Below are 25991 nucleotides of genomic sequence, written 5' to 3' on the forward strand. Positions count from 1 at the left end.
CTAAGAAATAATAAAAGAATCACTCTAGGAGATCTGTGAATCTCAACCAGCTAAGGAAATAACTTTCAGAAGCATCTTGAGATCCTAGTGGGTATATATGAAAGGTTATTACTAGAATTAGTGACTACAAAGGGGCAGGAACATGTTCATACAGAGTGGCTAAAATGGGTTCTTCTATCAGTTCCACCTGTGTTCAAAAACTTTCTAAGCAAGGAGTCCAGGAGAGCATTAGACTAAAACGGAGCTCATGGCACACGTGCTTCAGCTGAGGTACCAGCGCTTAGCAGTTTGTCTGCACAGAGCCCCAGCTACTTATCCCATGAATTACCCAGGATGAGCGCTATGAATGGAAAGTAACTGTTTTAAGTTTTTAACTAGATTACTTGTAATGGTTCTCATAGGCTTTGTTCTTCCTTCTGTCCCACGTGTACTGCTGTGGGGACACAGCCAAATGCAAACCAGCAGCCTTATTTCTGGGGTTTGTCGCTTCCTGTGAGAGAGGCAGAGTCAGAAGGGATCTGTTCAATTAATATTGGTTAAATTATCACTGAAGTGATGATTTTAAATGCAGTGGCTTCTGCTGAGGGTACTACCCTCCTTCTGAGTTTCTTTTAATAGCTGCTGTTCCCTGAAGCCTTTATTCTTGATGTGATAGGAGTATGAGCTTTTGGAGGCTTGCATTAATCAAACTATACAACTCCCTTGGTGTTACTGGAAGAATCACAGAATGGTTTGGGTTGGAAGGGACCTTTAAAGATCATCTAGTCCAACCCTGACGTTTGTAGGTTTACAGATTGGTGCTGTTTCAACAGCGTGTTAAGTTCTGATTTAATGAAAGTTCTAGAATGACTGTCACTCATTATTTCTGTTTCCTGACACGTAATTTGGTGCTTTACTAGTAGTTCACTGCAACGTTTATAAGGTTTTTACTCATTTAAAGAAAACAAAAAAGTAGAGAAACTTATGTAGAAGACTAAGTCACAAGCTATTGTAATGGTAATTTGGCAATGAACCTGGTAAAATTTTGTAATGAAACATGTGGAAGTGTCTACAAATGTGTTCCTCCCCATCAAGGCTGAAAAGTGAGGAGATTTAAATAACAAAAATTGTTATTTCTTTCAGTCTTCTGATTTAAAATGACATCAAGGAACCCAACATTCAGCAGTTAATCTGGGTTCTGAATGCGAACTTAGATGGCTTTATCGATAATGCAAATGCCATTGTGCTGTGTGTAAGCTGGGGGAGACAGAAATCCTTTTGTAACACCAAATTTTTGCTCATTTCTGAAGCAGCTGAGCTTATTCTTAAACACGTTCCAGGTATTTTAAAAGTAATGCAGCACTAAATCTTGAACTTAGCCAAGTTCCAAACTATCAGAGATCACTGGAGTTCAATGCACAGTTCAGCACTGATAAAAAAAACTGCGGTGAGTTAAAGGTCTAGCAGTTTTTCTGCTGATCCTCACCTAGCAGTGGAGACTGAACAGTATTTTCTTGAGAACAGATCCTTAAATGCAGTACAGCTAGCGGCATCAGACTTACTTTCCCATATTCAGCATCTGGTACCGAAATAGTGTTACTTCATATTGAAAAGTGTTCAAAATATATGCAAACTTGTTACATCTTTGCCCCCCAAATACTGACATGATAGCCTTTTCTACACAGTATTAAAAAAAAAAAAAACTTGAGAGTTTGTATTCTAATATTTTTTAAATCTATTTAGTGTCCAAGCTTGTGGATGCATGTGACCTGCAGAAGGTGACAGTGCTGGCTAGGAAGTTCCCACTGCCTCCCTCCCACTAGTTCTATTTGAAGAAGCTGTATAGACAACTGGGGCCCTGGTAAATTAATAGGATTAAAAAATTCACCTTTCCAAATGAAATAATGTTAGATCACTGATCTAGTTCATCAGCATTTATCTAAAAAAAAAAAAAAAAAAAAAAAGTGAAAGGGAGATGTGGAAGCAGAAATACATTAAACTGATAGCCTCACAGGGCAGAGAAGTGCATGACCATGTACCCTAAAACTTTCTAAGATTCCACTGCTGCTGAGAAGTTGAGGGTGATGGAAACAGCAAGAAAAACATTAAGAAAGAAATAACAGTTTGGGTATCCAACATCAAACTCCAAAGGGAAGCAGCTGTAACTCTAGCCTGCTGCATCTAGGAGACATTAGTTTGATGCAGCACAGCCTCAAAGGCTATGTAATTTATTTGGAGAACTGTGTTTTGAAAGCTTTCCAATTTTTTGATGTCTTAGGCATCTGCACATATGTTGTGTGCTTGCTTGCTCTCTCATGCTGATATTTTGTATTTGTTTTCAAAGAATGACAAAATCTTGAGACTTGGTTATTTTCCTGTCTCTGTGTTTGTTCTAGTATTCCAAATATTTTTTCAGGAGATAATAGGAGTCTGATACAGCTTGTGCCACATTTCTATTAGTTAATTGCAGAAGGACTAAACCTCTCTGAGAAGCTGTATGGAGAGTGATCAAAAGCAACAAATACTTTTTTCTTAACTGAGTTTACTATTAAGTTTTCAGTAACGCCTCCCAATAATTGGTATACAGTCTGTGGTGTGTGCGTTATACCAAGTTCTCTTAGGGGATCGTATCTGTTCAGTGTGTTGACGTAACTGTTTTGACAGAATATTTGGTTATATGGCGGGGGGGGAGACAGGTTTCCAGAAATACTAAAGAAAATTTTCTTGCATGCTACATTTCTTTTTAAACTCCTTTTAGTATCTTCTAATCCTGACATTTTCTTTCCTTTTTCAGACTGAAGACTTGAGTCCTCCTTCAGTAGCTATAAAAGTGAATGGCAAAGTCTAGTTGATAGCCAGTAGTAGCATTTAGGCAGTGCGTCTTGGCCTGTGGTAAGTATCTGGAAGGATTGGGCTTATACTGCATTCCTGTCAGTTTCCTCTTCTATTACTGACATCAGCAGTCCTCTCCTACCCAGTAAATACTACTGCTGTGGAAGGACCAGACATCAGACCTCCTTACTGGGGGAAGAAGAGTCTTTGCTGTACGCTGAATGCTTGTGGGATGATTTATTGCTTACATTCCTTCCTTTCGGGAAGAAGAAAGGGAAATACTTACTCCTCCCATTGCTCTCAGAAGGGTGCTTCAGGAGATAAGGCTTATATTGTCATGTTTGCTCTCTCCTGAACCGCACAGTAGAGGTGCTCCATGAAGCAGCAGGTCAACAGGCTTGTAGGTTGTTCTGTAGGAGGAGGCCAGCAAGTGGTGCTGTTTCTTCTTCCTCTTTTCCATGCTTAGTGACATGGATTTTTACAGTAAAAGGTAGATACATGGTGCTGCAGGCTGAGCCCAAGTCCATCCAGATACTTGCTAAAGACAGAGATTTCTTTTCTTTTTTTGTTCTGTCCAAACATTATCTTCTTTCTCAATTGTGGATGTCTTTTATAGGTCTTAGCTAAATTCTCCAGAAGATATAGTTTATCTTGGACCTGTGGCTATTTGTATTTGTGGAAAGTTGCATGGATTGGTGGTGGGTTTTTCCTGACTTCCTGTGAAATGGAATTGAGCTTTCTCAGATGACAACACAAACCAGTATTTGTCCATCTCTTTAAAACATAATTTGCTTTCCCTGTTGGTCAGAGTAAGGTAGTACAAAACTATTTTACTAAAAGCTTATTTTTATTGTAAATATCCTTGTTTGATATGTGATGCTATGAATGTTCACTTTTAAATGTTCATAAATTAATTTGTTCTGCCATGTAATGACGGACTTGAATGTGACTTGTTCACCTTACTGGAATCATAAGTCTATAAATCTGTGCAGGTAAAAGGGTAGGTATGAAAACATTGGTGACGTAATGTGATTTATTTTCCTTTGAGGTTCTTCCATATTACTTCTATTAACTGTGTTTTGTCCTTCTTCCCTGAAGTGACTTTGCTGCTGTGTGTAAGGGTGAATATAATCTATGGATAAGCTAAGCATGTACTTTAGGTGTCTTTGGTGTCTGTTGCAGTAAGTCCTTACACCCAGATAGGGCCGCTAGCTTTAAAAATTTGGATCATCATATAGTGTTCATTGAACGATTGGTAAGCACTGCGCTTCGTTAACTATCTTTGAAAAACAAAAACAACAGGCTGGAAGATAATAATGCAGAGAGTTAAAACTTAATGACTTGCAGATTGAATTTACACTGTTCCATCTAAACAACATTTGCTTGCTGATATACTTGAGGATAAAAAAGTCATATAAAGGCATTATAGAATAGCACTGGTGACCTTTCTTTTGAAATCCCACTCAAACAACCCCAAAAGAAATACTTAATGGAAGATTTTAATGAACCAGCAAAAATTTGGAACTGTCAAGTAACAATTTTAGGCTACTAGCTGTTCTTATTTGGTTATCATTTGTTAGGAAAGTGACATCGTTGTCTGTGTCTTACAGTGAAGTTACTTTGCTTGTGCTGTGGCCATGTGGCATAGTTCATTAACCATAGCGCGCTTGTCTTGATTGCAGCACATCTTCATTGCCACCCCTTGACTGGCCTTTACCAAGTCATTATGGGCAGTGTGAACTGAAAATAGAAGTCCAGCCTAAAACTCATCACAGAGCTCACTATGAAACAGAAGGAAGCAGAGGAGCAGTAAAAGCATCTACTGGAGGACACCCTGTCGTGAAGGTAGGAAGTCTCCCTTTTTTTGAATGGAAGGTAATTTTTTAACCACAATTGGTGCTGTTTACAATGCTGTGAATTGTTGCCTTGTGTGAAGCTTACAGTCCTCCCTGGGTAAGATTTTTCTCCTTTAAATGTAAATTGTTCAATACAAAAGTTGGGTTTAGATGTTTAAAGATTTACAGCTTACTACAGTTACAGTGCATATCACAATTTTATGCTCTGTGCAGTTCTATGTTTGTGAATGGATTCACAGCGCAATAGTGCATTACTCAAACATATTCAACATGAACTTTAAGGAGGAAGGAGTGTGCATGGGGGCAGGTAAGAAAGGTCATAACAGATTAGTTTGAGCTATACTGAAATACAATATAGCTTCATTTGAATCAGAGATCATCTTTTGGTGTTGAGACGGCTTCTGAATACTATAAATGCCTCTTGTTTGTTTTTTTCGTTAGGTTATTTCTGTGAAATGGAAACCCATAAATTCTGTTAACTTTTCACTTAAATGTTTGGAGTCAATTAAACTGAACTGTTCTCTTCCTTTAGCATGAACCAAAGGTTATTACTCGCTGTTTAATGGTATCTACCTCCTTAGAAAGTAAGGCGTCACCTAGCTTCATTAGATTTTGATTGGTTATCTGTAACAGCAAGTAAGACTTACTTCTTTCTTTCTTTTTTTTTTTTTTTTTTGGACATGATTTCCATTGTCTTAACAGAATCATGCAAGTTCTGTTGTCTCTTAGAACAGTTTCAGTCAGTTTCAAGAAAATGCAGTAGGGCAGGCAGCGGTCCTCATCCGGCTGACCAGAGGGTGGGGGTCTGACTCTTGGTAACTGGTACCTGCCATTAACCGTTGCTGTGGCTGGGTTCTTTATTGCCAAATGTTCCAAATGCTAATGGCATCTAAATTGTGTTATTTAAATACTTTGCAAACACCATCCAATTATTGTTGAGTTCAGGATTAAATATAAGGTCGTAAATTAGGCTTGGCTTTCATAAGAAAGCTTTAGCTTTGCCATCATACTCTTTGGAGGGAAAGATGCGTGGGTTTGGCATTGTAGGTGTAACTGTGTGTGCAAGCTGTGCTGTGCTCCTTGCTGACTTTCAGAGTTCAGGTCTGTGCAGAAATATCTTGCTGTGTGCTGGGAAGGGCTCTGGATTAGTTAGGGGTAGTCACTGCTGTCTCCTTTCATATCTACAGTGCCAACTGGCTCGTGCAGCTTGGAAGGGAACCCACCCTCATCCACTGGGCATGGGGAAGGTTGTGCTGAGGGGCTGTGGGGCTTCTTAAGGTGCCTTGATTTATCAGTTTGCCGCACTTGGGTGAAAGCAATGTCTCTTTTTTGAATTGTCACTTTAATCTTGCTTAATGGTCTTTGTCTTCATCCTAAACCAGGTTAAGATAAAATTTAATGCTTCATTTGTAAGTCAAATCAGACAAGAGTTATAAGATCTTTATAAGACAAGTAGTAGAAAAAAATACTAGTCTGATTACATTAAGGTTACAGCAGGGTTTGTCTTTTTCCCCAAATTCAAGGTATTTCCTGTTCTTTTCAAAAAATGGCAGTCAGGGTTTCAGTGCTTAGTCTTTAACTATAGCAGTCTATACATTAAAATGTATTTGATGTGTTTATCCTATTCCAGTAGTTGGAAGTAACTCATTACTATTTGAGACCAGATGCAAAGTGCTAATAGGATTGACATAATCAGTCCCCATTCTCTTTCTCCTACTCATACTGTAGTACAAATATGTTATTGCTTTTTCTCCTTATAGTTTATGCCTTCTCTCTGGCCAGTGAATTCTGTCGTGCTTTGTAATTACATCAGTTTTGGAACAGCTCGAATGTTATACCTATATAAATAAAGATGTACGGGCAGAGTTTAAATGTCTTGGACTACCTACTTTTTCCTTGCCTAAGCAATCTCCTCCCTCCAAGCTCTTCATCTGATGAATTTCTTCTCTCAGTCTGACTCCTAATCATATTCTGTGGGCTATTTATCAAACTGTTTGTTCTCTGATAATCTACCTTGAACTCTTTTCATTCTTCCTTTTTTTTCTCTTAAGACCTTGTATATTTCCTTTCTCTCCCTCAAAAAAAAGGCTGATTATCTGCTTTCCGTCTTCTTTTTTGAATGTCTTTACTTGTCCTTCCATTTCCATTCTTAATCTGAGCTGTTCACCCAAATTTCATGTTGTCTACAAAGCTGCTCAATGTTTTCCTTCTCATTACAATAGCATGGTCTAACCAGCTCCAACTTTCTCCTATTGTCAGACCTACTAGATTTCTCAGCACAGCAGAGGCAAGGGTCAGGTGCTTATGAGGAAAGTCTGTGCTGCAAACTAGAGAAAATTGAGGCTGCCAGGACTGGGCTGGAATCTGAAGGTCGGCCGGACACATTTCTTCCTGTGTTGCTTTAGTCTGTGGAGAACAAGTAGACACAACTTTCACAAGCCAAGGTGCTGGCACTGAAGTTTAACACATAATGAGGACAGAAACTTGAGAGATTTTAGCGGATATACAAGTCTCTGCTGAGCTTTTGTGAACTGCACTCTAATTTTTTTTACTTCCCCCCCACGCCCCCACCCCGAGTGCTTATATCTTGCACTAATGTTTGTATTAAGGGAAATTGTTTTCCTGATGTTTATAAGATTTGACAAATGTATGTAAGCTTTCTTTTGCTTGCAGAACTACATGCTTCTAAGCTGCAGTACCAGATTCAAGTTAGAAAAAACAGATCTGTGATCTATGTGAATTACACCAACGATTTAAAAGCTATTTATTTGCATTACCATTGTGAAATACCTTGCTATAATAAGACTGGTTTTAAAAATGGGGGTAGTGTTTATGTGTCTGACAGTCTCATGCTTTAAACACATGGATTGTACTATGCCTCTCTAAATTAAAATGAATGCAAATACAAATCAATACTCTATTTTGCAATTTGGTCTCTTCCAGCTGGTTTAGAAATTAATGCTTGATGGGAGAGAGGAAGTTGTTACGAAACAAAACATCGATTTGTATTAACTTTTTACTCACTGCTGGGAAAAACAATATGCTAAGGGCCAAGTTTGGTGTGAAAGGTAAATACTAAATAGCTGCGACCAGATGAAAATTACTTTATTTAAATACAAAAGTGAAATTCTTTTCCAGCACTTCTGGAAGCTTATTATGCAAATCCAATTCAAGATATTCATTACTATTTGTTCCTGCCTTTTCTTTTTGCTGCTCTTTGGTTTATACCAGTCACTGCCATGTGTGTGAGCGTTGCAACAGAGTACGCACAATTTTCTTGTGTGAAATAACTGTATGTTAACTAGTGTCAGAGACAAGAAAGCATGTGGGCGAATAAAATAGAATAGAATATTTCAGTTGGAAGGGACCTATAATGATCATCAAGTCTAACTGCTGCATCTTTGGCTGTCTGAAGGCCTGTGTACTTTTTCTTCCTACACAATTTCTTTTACTCTTGTACGTTACTTTATAGAAAGCTAGCGTATTTAATTTCTGAATTGTGAAACCTCTGTAGTTCTGCATGTGCAGTTGATGTATTATTTAAACTAAAGATTTTAAGACAGTGCATAGCTTCAAGCCATTAATCTATTAGTGCATGTCATTAATCTATTACTAATACTGTACCATACCTGTTGCTAGGAGACTAAGCTTCTGATAAATTTGGCATCATCTGTTGTGAGGATGTTTAATCAGCTTATTTCCAAATGTGAGGAGAAATGAGTGGAGTATCGTGCTTTGTTTTGTAAGTCCATTGACTTTAAGGAAGCAAATTCTGTAATGCTCTTGTTTTCGGCTTTTTTAATGCAAAATGTTCTAAATAGCAGATTCCTGTCACTTTAATCTCTGCTTTCTTGGGAGTATGTTCCAGCTAATCCATGTCATCTGGAACAATTTCTTTTACCTTGGTAGAGAATCTGCAAGATAGTGCTGGCAATTTTCACAGGGAAGGAATAAAAAACTTGGCAGAATAGTTAGCAAGGAGAAGAGTGGCATGCTGAAAGTTCGTCATCCAGATTATGTGGAAATTTTGTATTGCATTGTCAGGAGACACAGAAAGGCTCTGAGCACTGTCTGCCTTTTCCGTCGTAATTGAGTAGGTTAGAGTACTTTACCCATCTACAAAGCAAATAGCTGCGACTTTTCATATGACTTTAAAGGAAAGATCATCATTGCTTGAAATTCCCACCCTTCCCATTGGTCAAATCGTACATAAAAACTTACCACTTGCTAGAATGAGTTTTTACTGTTGGCTAAATTGGTTAGGGTTCTTCATGAGACTTCACTTGGATAATGCTTATGATCAAAACCACAGGAGAATTGTAGAGAAGGTGGGCACACAATAAGGGTCTCTCAGGGATAGTTGGGTTTTGGGTGGTGTTTGTTTTTTTTTTTTACTTGTGTATTTTGGGTTTGTGACTTTTTTAAAATGAACAAACTTGTTTTGTATACTCCTGTTCCTGGTACTTATATCAACTTCTGCAATTTTCTGAGTTTTCTTAAGTATTTTAAATTTAATGATATCTTTTGATAGTAAATTCCATAAACTGTGTTGTGCAGAGCAAGAAGTATTTCCTTTTTATCTTTTGTCCTGCTACTAGTGAGGTGGTGATCTACGTGATACTCTTCCTGGTAACTGTACAATGTGATATACCGAGGGACTGCTGGGGTAACCGCTGACTTGTTAGCACCATTCCGTATGCAAGAAGGAATATCGGTCCTGTGGCCATGCCGTGTACCACAGTGGGAACCTGTTCTAGATGTGAACCGATGATAAGGGTAATTTATTTTAAAATTGATGATGTGTCTGCAACAGGTGCTGTACAGAATCCACTGGTGCCCTGTGCATCCATGACAACTTTGGGGCAGTGATAGCTATTAAGAATTTGCCTGTACTGTAAGTGTCTTTTTGCCACGTTGCGAAGGGTTTAAGGATAGAATCGTCCATCAATTCCTCTGCCATAAGGAAAATTCTTACTGTAGTTGATTCTCAGTAACAGAGGAGGGGAAGCATCATGTAATATGGACAACTCACAGTATTACAGCTGAAGAAAGCTGTAAGATCAAAAATTAAAGAAGTGATAAATAAAACCTAGTTTATTTAAGTGGTTATATGCTTCTACTCCCTGACAAGCGAACAGTAACCTTCTGTGTGAGGTTTAATGGAGACCTGTGAAAGAGGGAGTGAATGTCAGCGCTGTTTAAAGTGATCGCAGAGCTTGAAGTCATGACTGAAAAGCTGCTGTGGAAGAAAAAGTAAACTAACTGAGCTAAAGGAAACTAATTTTGACCTACTATGAAAATTCTGAAACAGGAACGCATTCTCAATAAGCCTGTCAAAGTCTGCCTGAGCTCTGGTGAAAGAAACTCTAACCTACAAGAGAGGATCTAATTGAGTAATGTCAGAGATGATCCGACACAAATAAATTGACGAAGGATTGTCTAAATGAGTGTCTGTTTCCTGGCCTGTAATTCTGTGGCTGTCATCTTTTCTCAGGTGTTCTGTGTGGCCAATTCACGTAACTACTTCACTAACAGCTATATCGGAGTTCTCCCTGTTCTCTAAGCCAGATACACAGTGCGCTGCTTCTGTGCTTCGTGGCCCTTCCCATTCTTCCTGCTCTTCACTTTTCTGTTTGTATTTTTGTTTTGAATTCTTCCCTATTTTGTACATCACCAGAAGGCAGGCTGTATTCCAGCTCTAATTACCTACTGTTTGGTGACAACAACCTGCAAATAAGTCCAGAAGGCAGAAGGTAAGTCTCAGCCTGTGTGAACCATGTAGTGGTCAGTGTTGGGAAAAACACTGACCTTTGGATGAGATTCTAAAAACACGTATCTTTCAAGAACAGTTTGATGACTCTTTAGGCATCTTCTGCTCCAGAATCCCCAAAATAGATAGTAAAAGACATATTGATGCATCTGCTATATGTTTGAATACTCAGTTGAGAAAATGCATTAATTAATATGAAAAACATTGAGTGGCACACTGGACAACACAGTCGTCTGCTTTTTGTATCATATGTTTACAAAAATGTGGAAAAGCAGTAATCTTTTCCCAAAGTAAAAACAATTTGGGGGGGGGGGGGGGGGGGGGTTATCTATAGGTTATATGGGAATAACCTGTTTCTATCCTGGAAGTGCTTGTCCAAAAACTTTCCATAGCATGATTTAGCTTTGGGAGTTGGTGTTTCAGGAATAGCACGGGTTTTTTATCAAGAGTGTCGAGCAAACTGCAGATGGAAAGTGCATTGTGATGCCTAGTTAGATTTGACTGGCAATGCTGCACTGCAGGAATTGTAGTATTAGTCTTACACTATTTCAGCTACGAATTGATCTCCTTTTTTGGGTAATGTAGAATGGGACAGAACTCTGAGCTAAAACACTTCAAAATACAGTATTTAAAACTTTCAGTCCTGGCTGCAAGCAGTGAGTGAGTGCGCAAAGGTGTGAGACTTCAGAAATAGAATTCCAAGTTTTTAAACCCTGAAGGATGTTCAGTACGTTGTGTAAACATACGGTATCATGACCAGTAATGCACTGATATTTGCAATGACTTGTTTGCTTTAGTCCTTTGCAGGACCCGATTGTCTTTGTGCTGACCTTTAAAATGTTTCTAAAGTTGGACCTGTGCCACTACCTAATAGTTTATTAAAGTTTGTTCTTTTTCTGTCTTGCTATTTTTTTCAGAATTCCAAAAGTCTGTACTATTTTAAAGTCTTTAAGTCAGTCTACTTGATAAGTTTATTTAGCAAAAGGGGAAGGAGGGTGCTTTTTTCATGGGCATGCTTTTCCTTCTCAGTTGGTGGAAAGGTACGTGAAATAAGTGATAGAAAATAGTACTGCACGTCAGGAAGGGAAAGAAAATATTTTGGTTTAACATATGTAATTTTAAATCAGAGATTTAACTTTTTGTAACACTAACCTTTTCAGAGTCAGAATGAAATAATAAAAAAATTCCCACGTGCTGTTAAGACTTTCTGAGCCAGTGGCTGGAGTATTGCCTAATAGGTCTGAATGAAGTTTTCTTCCACAAATTTCTCTAGTTTCTCTTAAACAGTCCACTGAAGATTATAGGTCAGCACTCACTGATCTCTGTGGTCAGTCTGACTTTCAATAACTTCACTGAACTCTTCATTTCTTGGTTTTATATGTATGATTTGTTTCAAGCTTTTCAAACTGCAACTGTTGATAAATCCATGATAAATTGTACCACTGGTGTTAGTCATTGTGTGTCTTTTGTTTCAAATTATGTTGATCTTCATGCCTTTGGATCTTTGTCATCCCTTGCTTTTATTCCCAAGTTATTGTTAATAGGTGGCTGTTAAGCTTGGCAGAGTAACCCTTCAGCTTTTAAACCAGCAGTCTTCACAGTTCTTTAAGAAAGTCACTGCACACCACTCAAATGTGAAATTCTTGTGGAGAAAAGTCAGAAAAAAAGTTTGGTTCTTCAAAGCTGTGCACCAGTGCCTCTTTGGTATTGCTGTCAGCAAGATTCCAGCTTGTGGGTCACATCTCTGTTGTCTCAGAGGGCAAAACACTTCAAAGGCCTGGTGTGCCATTTTATTTAAAAGAAATCTAAAAAAACCCCAAAAAACCAACAAACAAAAACCTAGAAGTGGACTAAAATCTAAGCAGTAAAAGTTGTTTTCCTTCAGGATTGTTTAGGTTTCATGGTGAATTATACCATATCTTTACTCATAGAGTCGTCTAAAGTAATAGTAAAAATACCTAGTTTAAGAGACCAGCTTTATCTTTCCTTTCGCCTCCGTTCTCCTCGTTAGCCTCCTTCCCTCATTTACACCACTTTGGGTGCTGTTCTAAGGAATACAAAAGTCACTGAAATGCATCCAGCTGCCATGAGACTGTCAAGGAGGAAATAACGAGTTACAACATGCTTTTCATGTCAAGGTGTTGAAAAGCCTAGGAAGTCTCCATCTGAAGTAAATGCTTAGTAAGTGCTGATAGTTCTTTATATAGCCGTCTTTCCTTCCCCGTTCTTCACGGAGGTTTTTATATGGATACTGGTGCATTTGGGGAAGATAGAGTTGTGAACTTGAGTGAACAAAGACTGTTATCCCAAAGTGACATGTCTTTTATTTCAAGACTATGCCCTATTTTTAGGGAGGCCTATTTGTGTGTAAAAGCTTTCTTTCTAATCAGCCTACTTTACCAATCCAGTAATGCCGTAAGCAGTGCATTAATTGTGCAGAGGTGAAGGAGCACTGAAGTGTTGATAGAATCTTCTTCTTCCATTAGCAAGCAAAGAAAAGGCACATGAAAGATAAAACATGAGTATTAAACCCCAGACAAAGTTTGGTTAAACATGGCCATTTCCTAATAAATGCTGGAAAGTTTTGCCTGAAAATTACTTTAAAAATACGATCAAATAGGTTTTGGCACCGTCTGAATGTCATTAGTGTCGTAGTATTGCTTGATTGCTGAGCATGAAACTTGGCTAATGACATGATTTTTCTAACCTCCCCCCTAAGTTTTAGTTCCTTTTTTTTTTTCTCTTTAGTTCTTAGTCTGAAAGAGTAGGCATGTGAAAGGATTCAGTGACACTATTAGGTATTGAGGTTTTTTTTAAAAATAAACAAAGGGGGGGTTGGTTCAGAAAAACAGACTATTTCAACATACAGTAGCAGTGTGTGATGAGCCCCTGTTTACTGTGAAGTGTGTATTTTCTGTTGGGTGTTTTTCTCAAGTCTTGTTATAGGTCTTAAGAAATCTTGTGGATAGGTAACACATTTGCACAGAGACTGGTAATGCTTGGCCTGCAACAATAAATGGAAAACATAGAACCTGCTTTATTTAAAAAAAGGTGGGGAGCAGAGGTAGAACTTTCAAATACTGGAGACTAAAAAAAAGTCTTCTCAGAAGCTTGTCAAGTGTTGCAAGGGTTGCTGTAGATCAGAGCATGGAATTGATGACACGTGAGCCAGATATGGCCCTAATGTAATCTGCCTGTAATCTGGAAAAATGCTAACTTCTTTGCTCTGGATTGATGCCTCTTTTTAATGTGACCTGTTTGCTTTCCTCAGCAAGGAAAAGGTTCTCACCACTGCCACAAAATTCCAAGTTTAAATGCTTCAGTGTTGAATTAATTACTTTTAATTAATTAATTTAATTAATTAAAGACTGTGAAGACCACAGTCTTCAGTGGTTGAATTAATCTATATTCTCTAGTGTTGTACTTTTTTTTTTTTTTTTTTTTTAAGGGATTTTTCCATATGTGCATTAAGAACATACGAAAGGTTTTGTAACACAAAATACAACTTGATGATCAAAAAATTCTCTTATTAACTTTGCAATTTGTACCCCTTGGCTTACTGGCCCCCAGAGATTCTTCTCTTTGATTAGACACTATAAATTTTTGATTTTTACTCTTGCAGAATCCATGTCATGCCTAGAGTTGTCAGCTCACTTATTAGACAAGACTGAAGGGGAAAATGTTAATTCTAATGCATGAGTTTGTGATAAAGGTTGGGGTTTTTTACATGCGTGCATGCGTTTACTGTATGCAGTATAGTAATATGCCTGGAACTGCTTTGGCGTGGAGCCCTTCTGGCTTATCCTGTAGTGACCTTCAGTCTTTAGCCTTCCAGCTTTAGTTTAACTTACGCATGCACTGACCTTTGCTATGGAAACGATATAGAAACACAAAAACAACTTGGCCGCGTTTCCTCCGCAAAGCAGTGGGTGGTGGATCAGTGTTCTATTACAGAGGAGGGTTTCTAGAGGTCAGTAGTGACAGCGTGCAGTAACTTACTACTTGTCTACAGCACACTGTTTGCTGCTCCTGGGAGAGTGGTATATGGGGGTTTTTTAAAGTACAATTTAAATTAACTTTTTTTGTAGTATGCAGCTCTAGGATTGCGTGTTTAGAGTAAGTGCTGGAAGGTATACATGAAAATACACCGAGTGTTCACCAGTAGCTTTAAGGTACTGTCTTTCTGTAAGCGACCGATGACTGAATCTCGGGCAGGCTGATATTGCAGCAGGTAATTGTGATGCATCTTCATCGCGGTGATTCTGCAGCACTTACCAGTAGATTGTAAAGTGCTGTTAGTTTAAATACCTGTGGTGCGTGTAGAGACAATCTGTTCTTACTTGTATATAGTATGTATTCTTTACGAAGGTGAACTAAAGGTACAGATTACCATGGCTTCATTAGGTGTTTGAACAAAATGTAGCATCTGTTTTCAAGTTAATTATGTAGGTATTTTCACTGAAGAACGACACTTTTTTTTTTTTTTTTTTTAAACTGACTAAAATGTTTGGGCTATTCAACGTGCAGAATTGTGCATAAAGCAAATGAGATAATAAGAAGGTGTCACCCCACTGTCAATGAAACAAAGAACAATCAACTCTTTCTCTATGAAAACAGAACTGTATTTAAAAGGAATGAATTTTAAATCCCAAAATACGTAATTTTTCCTGATTTGAAGTTGATTTGGGCTAGTAAGTCTCCATTATTCACAAGAGAGGTATGGCATCAAAAATGGCAATTCAGGCTCCAAATACCATTTTTCTTTCAGGGGAGAGATGACACCATCCTGGACGTGGAAGGTAGCTCAGATTCTGTGATAATTCAGTCCCCAGTGGGGACCAAGTGTGGTGGGCAGACAGTTCTGCTCTGCTTACTGTGTGCAGGTTGTGTAGGGACAGACACCCGAGGCTTACTCTCCCCAGGATTATTCATGTAAGGGACTTCAGAATATTTTCAGCTCTTCGGCAAACTACTGGACGTACCTGCAGTTAAATAGTCGGGGTACTTCCAGACAATTAACCACGTAATCCAGCCCTGTCCTTTGTTCTCAGGAATGGTATGACAAGGGCTGCCTTTAATTTGTGGTGCTAGGAATGAGCGCTGAAGGCTTTGAATGATGGCGTGATAGAAATGACATGGGATGTGCAGGCGTCCTCTCCACAAGCTATTGGATCATTTTCTACCTGCTCACTGGCCCCCGCACACACGTCTTTGATGACAGACGCCGTAAATTTTTGATCTGACCCTTGCAGAATCCATGTCATGCCTAGAGTTGTCAGCTCACTTCTTAGACAAGATTTAAGTGGGAAATGTTAATTCTAAAGCACAGATTGGTATACTAAAGTTTAGATTTGGGATTTTTTTTACATTTTTTTTTTCAGTCTCTCCAGCTGCCTCAAACTTCTTGCTAGCACATCCGGCTGTCTCATTAGCATCCATAGCCTATTAAACTTACTGTCTTTTTTACTGTCAGTACAGCTGTTGGAATCACAAGGAAACTGTGCAACCTGCTCATTGCTTGTCTCAGACTGTGGTATGTCTCCTTCTTATGTGGCCCCCACTACTGTGATCAGGTACTGTGATCAGGCCCTGAATTACACCGTATAATGTGGGAGATGGGGTTCTTCTTCCCTTCCCCACCCCCCAGTTTAATTTGCCACATCTGCTTGCACATATTGGTTCTGTTTATAGCTTTACGTTGTACGAGCATACATTTAATGCTTGCTTTTTATTTTAAACCTTAAATAAATGTGATAAATCATCTGTAATGCAAAGTATAAATTTATGAAATCTCTGCTACCTTGCCAATATGTTACTACTCTGCCTTATTTATTTATTTATTTATGTATATATATATTCTGCTACCTTTAACAGGACTTATTTGCAGATCCATTACAGCAATTCATTTGAGACAAAGCTGTTGTGTGAGCATCTGATTGACATAGGGGGCGGGGGGGGGGGGAGCTCGTTGGCTTGTTTTGAGACTGGTTTACACTAACATGGCTTTTAAGGATTTGTGAAATTTTCAGGGGGTTGTCCTGATGTTATTACAGATCATTTGTGATTATGAGATGCCTTATTTATGTGGGTTTGCATTATAACATGCATAGGGTTCTTCTAAATTACTATACAAGTGTTTTCTGTTACATTATAATATTCTTCCTTGTAGTTTGCGTGGGACATTAGGTTTCTTGTTTTCATTCAATTTAATATATAAACCAGAAGGAAAGTGACTGAAGGTGGTACTACTGTGGGGGGTCTTGTTGTGGGGAGTTTATTATTTCTTCTGAAGCTGTAGTAACATAGTTTCAAATTTCTAATGCACAAGCTTGCATCACAAGAGCATGGTACAGAAAATGCAGTTGATAACCTATTGATACGTACCTAACCTGCTGGTGGGGTGGGCATTTTTGTCAGACTTTCCTGCCACTTTCCCCTGCCGTAACATGCTTTGCATAAGCCAGGCCCTGTATGTTGTCCATAATAGCGTCAGAGAGGGTGAAATTTGCTCAAGAACAATAAAAGCAAAACTAGCGTTAGACATGGCTTTGGCTTCGAGCGATTCCAGTACTACTGCGGCTGCTGGCGTGGCGTATATTTTGCTTCACTGAATCCAGGTTCCTGCTCTGCGTAGGCTTCTGTAGAGGACAGCTTCTCTGCTGACTGTAGATGGACCAGCTTAGTTTTATGAGTATCCCTGCCCCCCACCTCCCTCTTTCTCTCTCTCTCCTATCACTAGTATCTCTAGAACATTGTGGATATGTCCATTGTTAAGGAAGGGGAAGATAGCTTTAACTGGAAATTAGTTTTGTCACAGTGACCCCATTTGGAAGCTGTTCAAATTTTTGAATAGGTCTGGCTTGTAAATTATATAATTTCCAGTATTAGAGTGAACATACTTAACAAGCGTCACGTTTAGGCTGTGTTCCATTGTGTTAAGATTTAATTTTAACTCTGAGGAAAATGGATGGTGGAGTCAGTGTTAAGAACTGGCGACAAGATGGCTGCTGTAAATGCTGAACTAACACATGTCCTTAAATTTTCTTTAAACTTCCATAATAATTAAGACTCATGGAAAACATGAAAATACTTACTTGTTGGGGGTTTTTTAAATCTTTTTGAAAGATTTTGGAGACGTGCATCAAGTACAGGAAGGAACTTAGGTGTTTATGTATTTGATACAAGAGTCTCTATGCTTCGCTATCAACATGACGAGAGCTAACAGTGAAGTCCATTGTGGTTCCATAGATCACAGGTGACATCTGACAGATGAAGAATAGAAACCTGCCTGTACGCTGATGGTCACAGGAAACCTCCCGTGTCTCCACTGTAACATTTGGAAATGCTGGAATATCCCATTTATTTACATGGGAGGCAACTGATAATCTAGACTGTCACCACTCAGTGGCTGAGGGGGTTTTTTTGTTTGTTGGTTTTGGGGTTTTTTTTTTCTGGATTAAGCTCTCTTTGTACTGAGAACTTTAGGGAGAACAAAAAGATTTTACATATTTGACAGAATAAAAGCCTGCAAATGATAGACATACATATATAAATGCAAATAAATGAGATCATTTAAGAACTTGGTTGGAAATAGGCCGATTACAGGACAGGACATTGTATTTGATAAAAGCTGCTGTGACTTTTACAGATTGCTTGGCTGTTTGTGGCAGATAATGTTATTAAACTTTGGTTTATACAAATTTATAACAAAAAAAAGTTTGCTCTGCTTGCCTGGGGATGCATGAATTCTTGCTGGTAGCTGAAATCAGGTGGGGAGACAGATGAGAATTCATTGAGTTTAAGGGCAGGAACCAGTCTGCTTTAGCACAACCTCCTCTATAGTCTACCTACGATGCAGTACAAATGTAGGCTACGCTTTACGGTAAGCGTTGACCGGGACTGGAATCTTAAAGGCACGGCAGCTGGGAGATGTTGTACGCCTCCCAAGAAAGGTATGGGGAGATTTGAGGACAACAGAATTGAGAATTCTTTGTCTACAACCATGAAAAGCAGCACAGTCTCCTTACCACAGTAATCATCTAGAGATCTCCCAGCCCAGAAAAGCAACAGAAGCAGTAATCCTGAACTGTGTCTGTTCTTTCCTCTCTACTCACTTAGAGAAAATGCCCGTTCTAGGTTGGTGGTTTTTTTTTTTAGCGCAATCTCATAATGCTGTGACTATAGCAAATCATGTATTTGATCTATTGAGCTTTTGTGTCAGCCGCTCAAGATATGTAGGTTGTTGCTCACCAACAGTTCCATGCTGCAGCTTGGCTGTAGATTTTTATCTGTAGTAGCATTCCTGCAGTCGCGGGCATCAGTCTTAGGAATTATTTTAGATTGTGTGTGTGTGTGCTGAATATGAAGAGGTAAAGAACAAGCCTCACGTGGTGTTTTGGGTTTATTTGAGCAAACTCAAATTTATTTGCCTTAGGTGGTCTAGATTTAGCTCTTCTGCTTCTCAATCACATTTAACTCCATTGGGTAAATGGAAAGAACAAAACTAAAATTAATAGAGAGGAAGTACGAGCATGCTGTTGTGTCTAGATGGGTTAATTAACGAGCAAGTATTGTATCTTGGACAAAAGCATTCATGTCACTTGGAAAGCTTTGAGAATGACTCTTTAAAGTTCCAGACTTCTGGCAGAAACCAAATTTCTGTTCTTGATTGAGAAAGCTCTAATAAAAGGGATAAGACTGGTAGGTGCTGTCGTAGCTGTAACTTGAATATAGGATACAGGCATTCGTATGGTCTACGTAAAACTTACTGCCAATAGTAGTGCATCAAGATAAAGGACCCTACGCTGGTGCTTCTGCTTTCTGGGTGTGGATGTGCGTTGGGTTTTGTGCTGCTGACTCTACTGGCACTAAATGACTCTTCTAAGTAGGTTAAATTGACATGGTTTTGTTTGTTTTTTAAGTGTTAGTTCTGTAAAGAGCTTGGATAATATTGTTGTGTGACCAAATAACTCTCCCTAGAGACAAAAATATTGACATGACAAAAACACATTTAAAGAATGACTGCCTGGCCCTCCCTCCAGTTTGATCATAAAGTTGATGTCAAAGTCAATGAAATGTAAATCTGCTGCATTGCTTTTTTAGAAATTATATAACTTGCAGTGTGCATTAATCTGCCAGTTGCAGGAAGGTGAAGTAAACTTCATGGATTTATAAGACCTATTTTATAGGCTTCAGATTTAAAAATGCGGTGGCTAAAGGAAACTTGCGTGTTGCTGTTGGTTAAATTTGTTTTCTTCTGGACAATACGTTACCAATGAGCTATCATAAAACTAACCTTTTCTTTTAGAGTTTGGGATTTTTCTTTTTCTGTGTTTTCTGTTTCAATGTGTTTTGTGCCTAGACTTACTACTGTTAGCACAAGCAGCAGGTGGTTTTGTGACAGTCAGGTGCGTGGGTGGTTAGGTTTTTTAGGTAAGAAAAGGAAAGATGCGTGGATTAACTTGATATTTATCAAATTCTGGTTTTTAAAACATTTTCTTTAGCAAAAATAAACAATACTCAGCTTCCTGATTTAGAATTAGACTTTAAATTAGGTTTTCTTTGTCTTACCCTAATACTTTTGCATTCACAAAACTTCTTAAATTTAATAAAACTCACTATCGCATTCCATAGTAGAAAAACTAAACTTGAAAATACTTTTAGTATTACTAGAAATACTAGAACATACTAGGTGTATCTTAGTAGAACTGATAATTTGGCTTTGATTACAAACAATATCAGAAATGCACCTATAACATAGCATAGCTTTGATGTAGAAATTCTGTAGATAAAACAATTCTTTTCTCTTTGAAAGATTCAAAAGTAATAAAGATATTTTGATACATTTGTTCTGGTAAGTGTTGTTGCTGATACTGGTGTTGGGGAACTGACGTGTACTCAGTTTTCTGATATCTGAAGAGGTTGGAGTTTGTAATTAAATACTACTCTTTGACTCTTAAGTCTTTGTACTAGTTCTGTATTTGTATTATGCACACATAAATGCAGAAAAAGTCAACTAATATTTTAATACTGCATCTACTTTTTCATCAGCTCCTGGGCTACAGCGAAAAGCCAGTAAACCTACAAATGTTCATCGGAACAGCAGATGATCGCTACTTAAGACCTCATGCGTTCTACCAGGTGCACCGAATCACTGGAAAAACAGTTGCAACAGCTAGTCAAGAGATAATAATTGCCAGCACAAAAGTTCTGGAAATACCGCTTCTTCCTGAAAACAATATGTCAGCCAGGTACATCACAGCATAAATTAGCTGGTTAATTGCTATGTGGTTGGTTGGTTGTTTTTTCATTTGTGCAAAGGTGAAAGAAAAATCTTGCGAAATAGCATATTTTCCACAAATATGGCTCATTATGAAGATGGCATGTTCAAAGAGATGTGCCTAATGTTTAGGCAGTCAGAAGGAAAGAAGTAGAGAGCCAGGGAAGCTCGTAAGATTGATGGGGGATAGATGAGTGCTTCTGGGATTGTACTTCCCCGTTCAATCCATACGTATATAGGACTCTACATATGTAGAACTGCATGTGGGTTACTGGCCAGCAGAGTTTTGTTTTGGTTTTTTTATGAATATGTACGACCTCTTCCTATGAAAACACAGTCATAGAGTTTAGCTGGTTTTTTTCTTGATTGAATGTGGTCATTTAACTTCTGGTATCTTGGTAGGCCTTTTCCTTGTTTTGGTTATTTTTTTTTATTTTTAGCAGTTCCATTATTCTGACTTTTCAGGTCTTGCCAGATAGAATGTGCTAAATAATAGTTCAGTGGTTTGTTACAGCAACAACGTAAGTGCCCTGCTCTAGCTGGAGGCTCAGTGAGCAGGCTAAAGCACAATTATTTATGTAGCGCATTTATTTCTGCTGTGACTTCTGAAGTCAGCTTAAATTTTCCTAGTTGCAGACTTCATGCTAGTTCCATTGAGTGCTGTGAACCCACGATGATGCGCAAGATAACACTCCTCGCATGTTTATGTATATGTGTTACTTGATTGAAGTATGTGTGTCGTGAGTAACTACGTGGAGTGGTAGCTGGGATCTGATGGCTACGCTCTTGTCATTCTCTAGCCCTTCCTAAGGCAGAACTAAATCTTAAGTCTGTTGCTCCTTGTAAATGATGTTTTAAGTAACTTACTTCGAAGGCTAAACAATGTGCAGTAACACATGATCTTTTAAAGGCTCAAAAAAGCAGCAGCTAGATATTTACAAGACTAAATGTTTCACCAGAGTACTTGCTGCCGTTTTTGACACTAACAGATCTTTTAATCTCAGACATTTAAAATAGCATAACATGGGAAAAAGTAGAATGCTCTTCATTCTTTAACAAAAGAAAGGCTTCAGAGTATACTTTGGCAATAGTTTGATTCATTTTCTTCCATTTCTCTTCTGATCCATCCGTCCTCACCTATCTCCAGTATCGATTGTGCTGGTATTTTGAAACTTCGCAATTCAGATATAGAGCTCCGTAAAGGAGAGACAGATATTGGAAGAAAGAATACCAGAGTGCGACTTGTGTTTCGTGTTCACATCCCACAGCCTAGTGGAAAAGTCTTATCTCTGCAGACTGCTTCCATACCTGTTGAATGCTGTAAGATTGCTTTAAATATAATTTATACTCATGTTTTGTGCATGTATCAGTAGTATTGTCATTCTGACAGTATTTATTGTCAGAATTATATATAACATGTATGTAAAAAGCATTGTGTGTAAAGAGCTAAATTGCCGAAAAATAATATATCTTTATTTAAAGATGGTACTTGTCAAGTGGCAGCCTCAGGGTTTGGAGACAAAAGCAGTGTTTTCAGCTTTAAACCCGATACTGCAGTCACAGCTAGCAGCTTCAGAAGTTCCTGTATGTGAGCAGAGGCAGCTGATAGATGTCAGTGACAATAAATATTCATTTCAGGAAGAACTAATACCATTTCATTTCCAAGAGCCTATACCATTACTTGTCTTTATGTAATATTATCTAACAAACAGCTGAACTTCTAGAGAGCTTATTTGTTAAATGCTGGCCCTAAAGAATCAAAACATGACCTTAAACAATTTGAATTTTGTCTATAAATTACTGAAGTAACTTTAAATTTTATAAAACAAAAAAAACCAACAACCCCCCCCCAAAAAAAAACCCCAAAAAACCCACAACAATATTCCTAAACTAAAAATTTCATTTCCTTCAACAGTAGAGACTGTTGGAATTCATGGCTTCTTGGTGTTTCTTTTCTATGTATCAGTGTATCTAGTATCAGTGTAATTAAAAAAAAATTTAAAAAAATAAACCATACACAAATATGATTTATGTATGTAAATAAATGTTTGGTTTAGTTTCACTCCTGATTCTTCAAGTTAGGATTATCAAAGAACTGTCACTATGATTGAAATCACAAATAATAATTTTCCCTTGGTTTTCTTTTTTAAAGCTCAGCGATCTGCTCAAGAACTTCCTCAGATCGAGAAGTACAGCATCAATAGCTGCTCAGTAAATGGAGGCCATGAAATGGTGGTGACAGGATCCAATTTTCTTCCAGAATCCAAAATTATATTTTTTGAAAAAGGACAAGGTAAGTACTGTCTTACACTTTTCTTGAAAACAAACCCAAAACCACTACCTGAGCTTGATTTTAGGAAGTAAGGAGGTTTAAAAAAGGAAGTAAAGTTAAGTCACCAGTAGTAATCTGAAACCAGTTTGGGCACTGGTCTATAAGCTGGGTGACAGTTGTTAATGGAGTAGTACTTCTGATTCAGGAAGGCAGTGAGAGGCTGTCTGACTTGGAATTGTGTGTATTTGAAAGACGCTGTTCATCTGAACATCTGTCATTTGAAAGATGATAGCATGTATTTTGTCCTTATTAAAAAAATGAAAAAGGGAAATAATGGAAGTACGCTGTTTGATATTGATGTTGTGTTACATCTGATTTAATCATTGTGTAGGAACTGACTTACTCCGGAGCTAATGAAATAAATATTAGTTAGAAAACACTACAGATATTTTTTTCCCCTACGTTTGCGTAAGATTTTCTATAGTAGTTACTCTTAAGGGATGCATCTTTTACTAAAAGTCTCAAGATCTGGCTCAGATCTGGTGTGAAGCATCTGCTTCAGCCGTGTCTCTGCCTCATCTGCATCTGCAAGCAGGCAAGTGTGCATCTCCTTCAAATCCTGTGGAAAAGCAGTGGTACGAACAACAGCGACCTCTTGAACGCCTATTAAACATGTATGTACTTGACAAGCTGGTCACGTATTTAATTGCCAGGAAATCAGCGATATTATAGCCAGTTCGCTAGGACCCAGGTTCAATCTTCCACACTTAGCCATGGGAGGGAACTGCAGCACCTCACCCTTGTATATTAGCAGAATTAAAAATTATATTGCAGGCATGCGTTTCAGTTAGGGTATGCTAAAGACAGCGTTTCCTTCGTGCAGCGAAACCTGTAGAAGAATTTAACTGCATGAAAAACAGTTGAAAATTTAGGACTAGCTTTATGTAATACATAAGAGTTCCTTTTCTTCCCTGATTGTCCCTTTAATACAGAGAGCGTAACGTTTGATTAACTTAATTATCATTGATCTGGCTTGAATACCTGACTTGAACTTCAGGGAAAACAGTGCAAAGTAAATCCTTAAAAATAAAAGCTTGCAGCCAAGTCCAATTCTTCTACGTCTTATTTCCTTAAATATTTAAGTAAAAGACTTGGGGTGGATTTTTTTTATTAGCAAATCCCACAGAAGTGGGGGTTTAATGTAATAATGTATTTTGACGCCGACTTGAATGCCTTTTTAAGAAGTACTGCTGCTTGACAGTAGGTCCCCTGAAAACCTGTACAAAACCCAGTAGCAGAGACCAGTGTTAGACTAACGGTAACGGGTTACGCTAGAGCTGGGCAGAGAGGTTCACCAAGGCCACCTACTTCCCTCGCAACACAGACGACGTCCCTGGTGTTTGAGCTACTGCGGGGTCTTTCAGCTCAGTGGAGGGTGTTAGTTTTAAGCGTATAACCTGTGGGTATGCGCACGAAAGCATGGCATGCGTTCTCTCTCTCTCGCATGGTGACTTAAACTGTAAGTCATCAGCACATTTGTTTGACTAATCACAAGTGTTAGTAGTACTTTAACTACCTTTCAAAAATGTTTTTAGAAAAATGGGGGGAGGGGGGAAACTCCCTCTGTACGCTTGTAGTACACATTGCCTCCTTTGGAATTAAATCTAATTCTATGTCATCAGCAGGTTCTGTGAAAATGCAGAATCCTGCACAACTGTCACCTTATATGGACAACAGCTGTAGTGTTGAAACTCCTAAAGCATCTCTATACTTCATGCTTCGGTTACGATACAGCTCTGTCAGTTGAATGGCCTCTATGACTGAAAATAAATGCAGTTTTATATTAAGTATTTAAGTTTTTTTAAGATAAAGTATTTAAGTGTTTCAGAGAATGCTTTTTGCTTGAATTATTTGCAAATTTCTCTCAACAGATGGACGACCTCAGTGGGAGGTAGAAGGGAAAATAATTAGGGAAAAGTGTCAAGGGGTGAGAAACAATTTTTCTTACTTTAGAAAGCTTTCTGTTTTAAAATGAGAAACCAAACATCTTCACTGTTGTTCTGAAATTTAGAATTAATTTAGTAAAGTAAGTAGGTCATTGGCTGATTCAGACAGACAGTTGGAGACTTCTAAATTGGCTTAATACTATAAAATAGCCATTAAGATGATGCTTTGAAGGAACTGGAAGCAGTATGTTTGTTGTGAAAGCAATAAAAAAAGAAATTGAAAATTGGAAAAAGAAAACTGAAGATAATTTTGCCAAGATGACAAATAATTTCCAGTGCATTAAATTTTTTCTTAAAAGCTTAGTGATTGAAAAAGCAATTCGTTGACTGCTGGAGTTTTTTTTAGGCTGTGGCAGACGAGCAAAGCATCCTTTAGATGATGTGTCTAATTAAAAGCATTACTTTCAGAACACTTGTGTCTAAAAGAAGCAAAAAGTCTCCAAATAGAAGTTTGCTTATAGTACTGTTTTACTATATAATATGCATAAACTTGAAGTTTACCCATTTCAAAATATCAGTGTGCTTTAGTTTTTTGCAATAAGTGTTTTAGTGTTTTCTGTAATTAATAGCTGTTTCACTTATATTCTATATGTAAAACTTTTTCGTTTCAACTTTCATATAGGCAAACATCATACTTGAAGTTCCTCCATACCATAACAAAACAATTACAGCTGCAGTTCAGGTGCAGTTTTATCTCTGCAACGGCAAGAGGAAAAAAAGCCAGTCTCAACGTTTTACTTATACACCAGGTATTAAATAAAAAATAAAAGGTTGAGTTTTACTTTGGTTTTTAAAGGAGATATTTGAAAGTAATTCAGACAGTCCTTGTACCTTTGACAAGTAGAGAAGACCAGCCTTGAATTTTTTGTAAAACAACTTCAGTTTGTCTAATTAAAAAGCTGATATCTAGAGTAATAAGCTGCAATACTATGATTACAGCCACGTATCTCTTTGTTGCACTTTTTACAGAATAATTTGCATCTTTCTTTTTTTTTTT

At 38.0% G+C, this 25991-nt stretch overlaps 1 protein-coding gene across 3 annotated transcripts in view; it reads left to right on the top strand.

Moving 5' to 3' along the window:
- NFATC3 (nuclear factor of activated T cells 3) overlaps positions 1 to 25991 on the top strand; it is a 104280-nt gene that overhangs the window by 53629 nt on the left and 24660 nt on the right. For all 3 annotated transcript variants that reach the window (XM_056360945.1, XM_056360944.1, XM_056360946.1), the window contains exons 3-8: positions 4494 to 4656; positions 20488 to 20687; positions 21864 to 22036; positions 22869 to 23009; positions 24920 to 24975; positions 25617 to 25743. In XM_056360945.1, the coding sequence (XP_056216920.1) occupies positions 4494 to 4656; positions 20488 to 20687; positions 21864 to 22036; positions 22869 to 23009; positions 24920 to 24975; positions 25617 to 25743 (860 nt within the window). The remainder of the gene's footprint in view (positions 1 to 4493; positions 4657 to 20487; positions 20688 to 21863; positions 22037 to 22868; positions 23010 to 24919; positions 24976 to 25616; positions 25744 to 25991) is intronic.

Source organism: Falco biarmicus, chromosome 15 (assembly GCF_023638135.1).
Source record: "Falco biarmicus isolate bFalBia1 chromosome 15, bFalBia1.pri, whole genome shotgun sequence".
In the NCBI taxonomy this organism is placed as follows: Eukaryota; Metazoa; Chordata; class Aves; order Falconiformes; family Falconidae; genus Falco; species Falco biarmicus.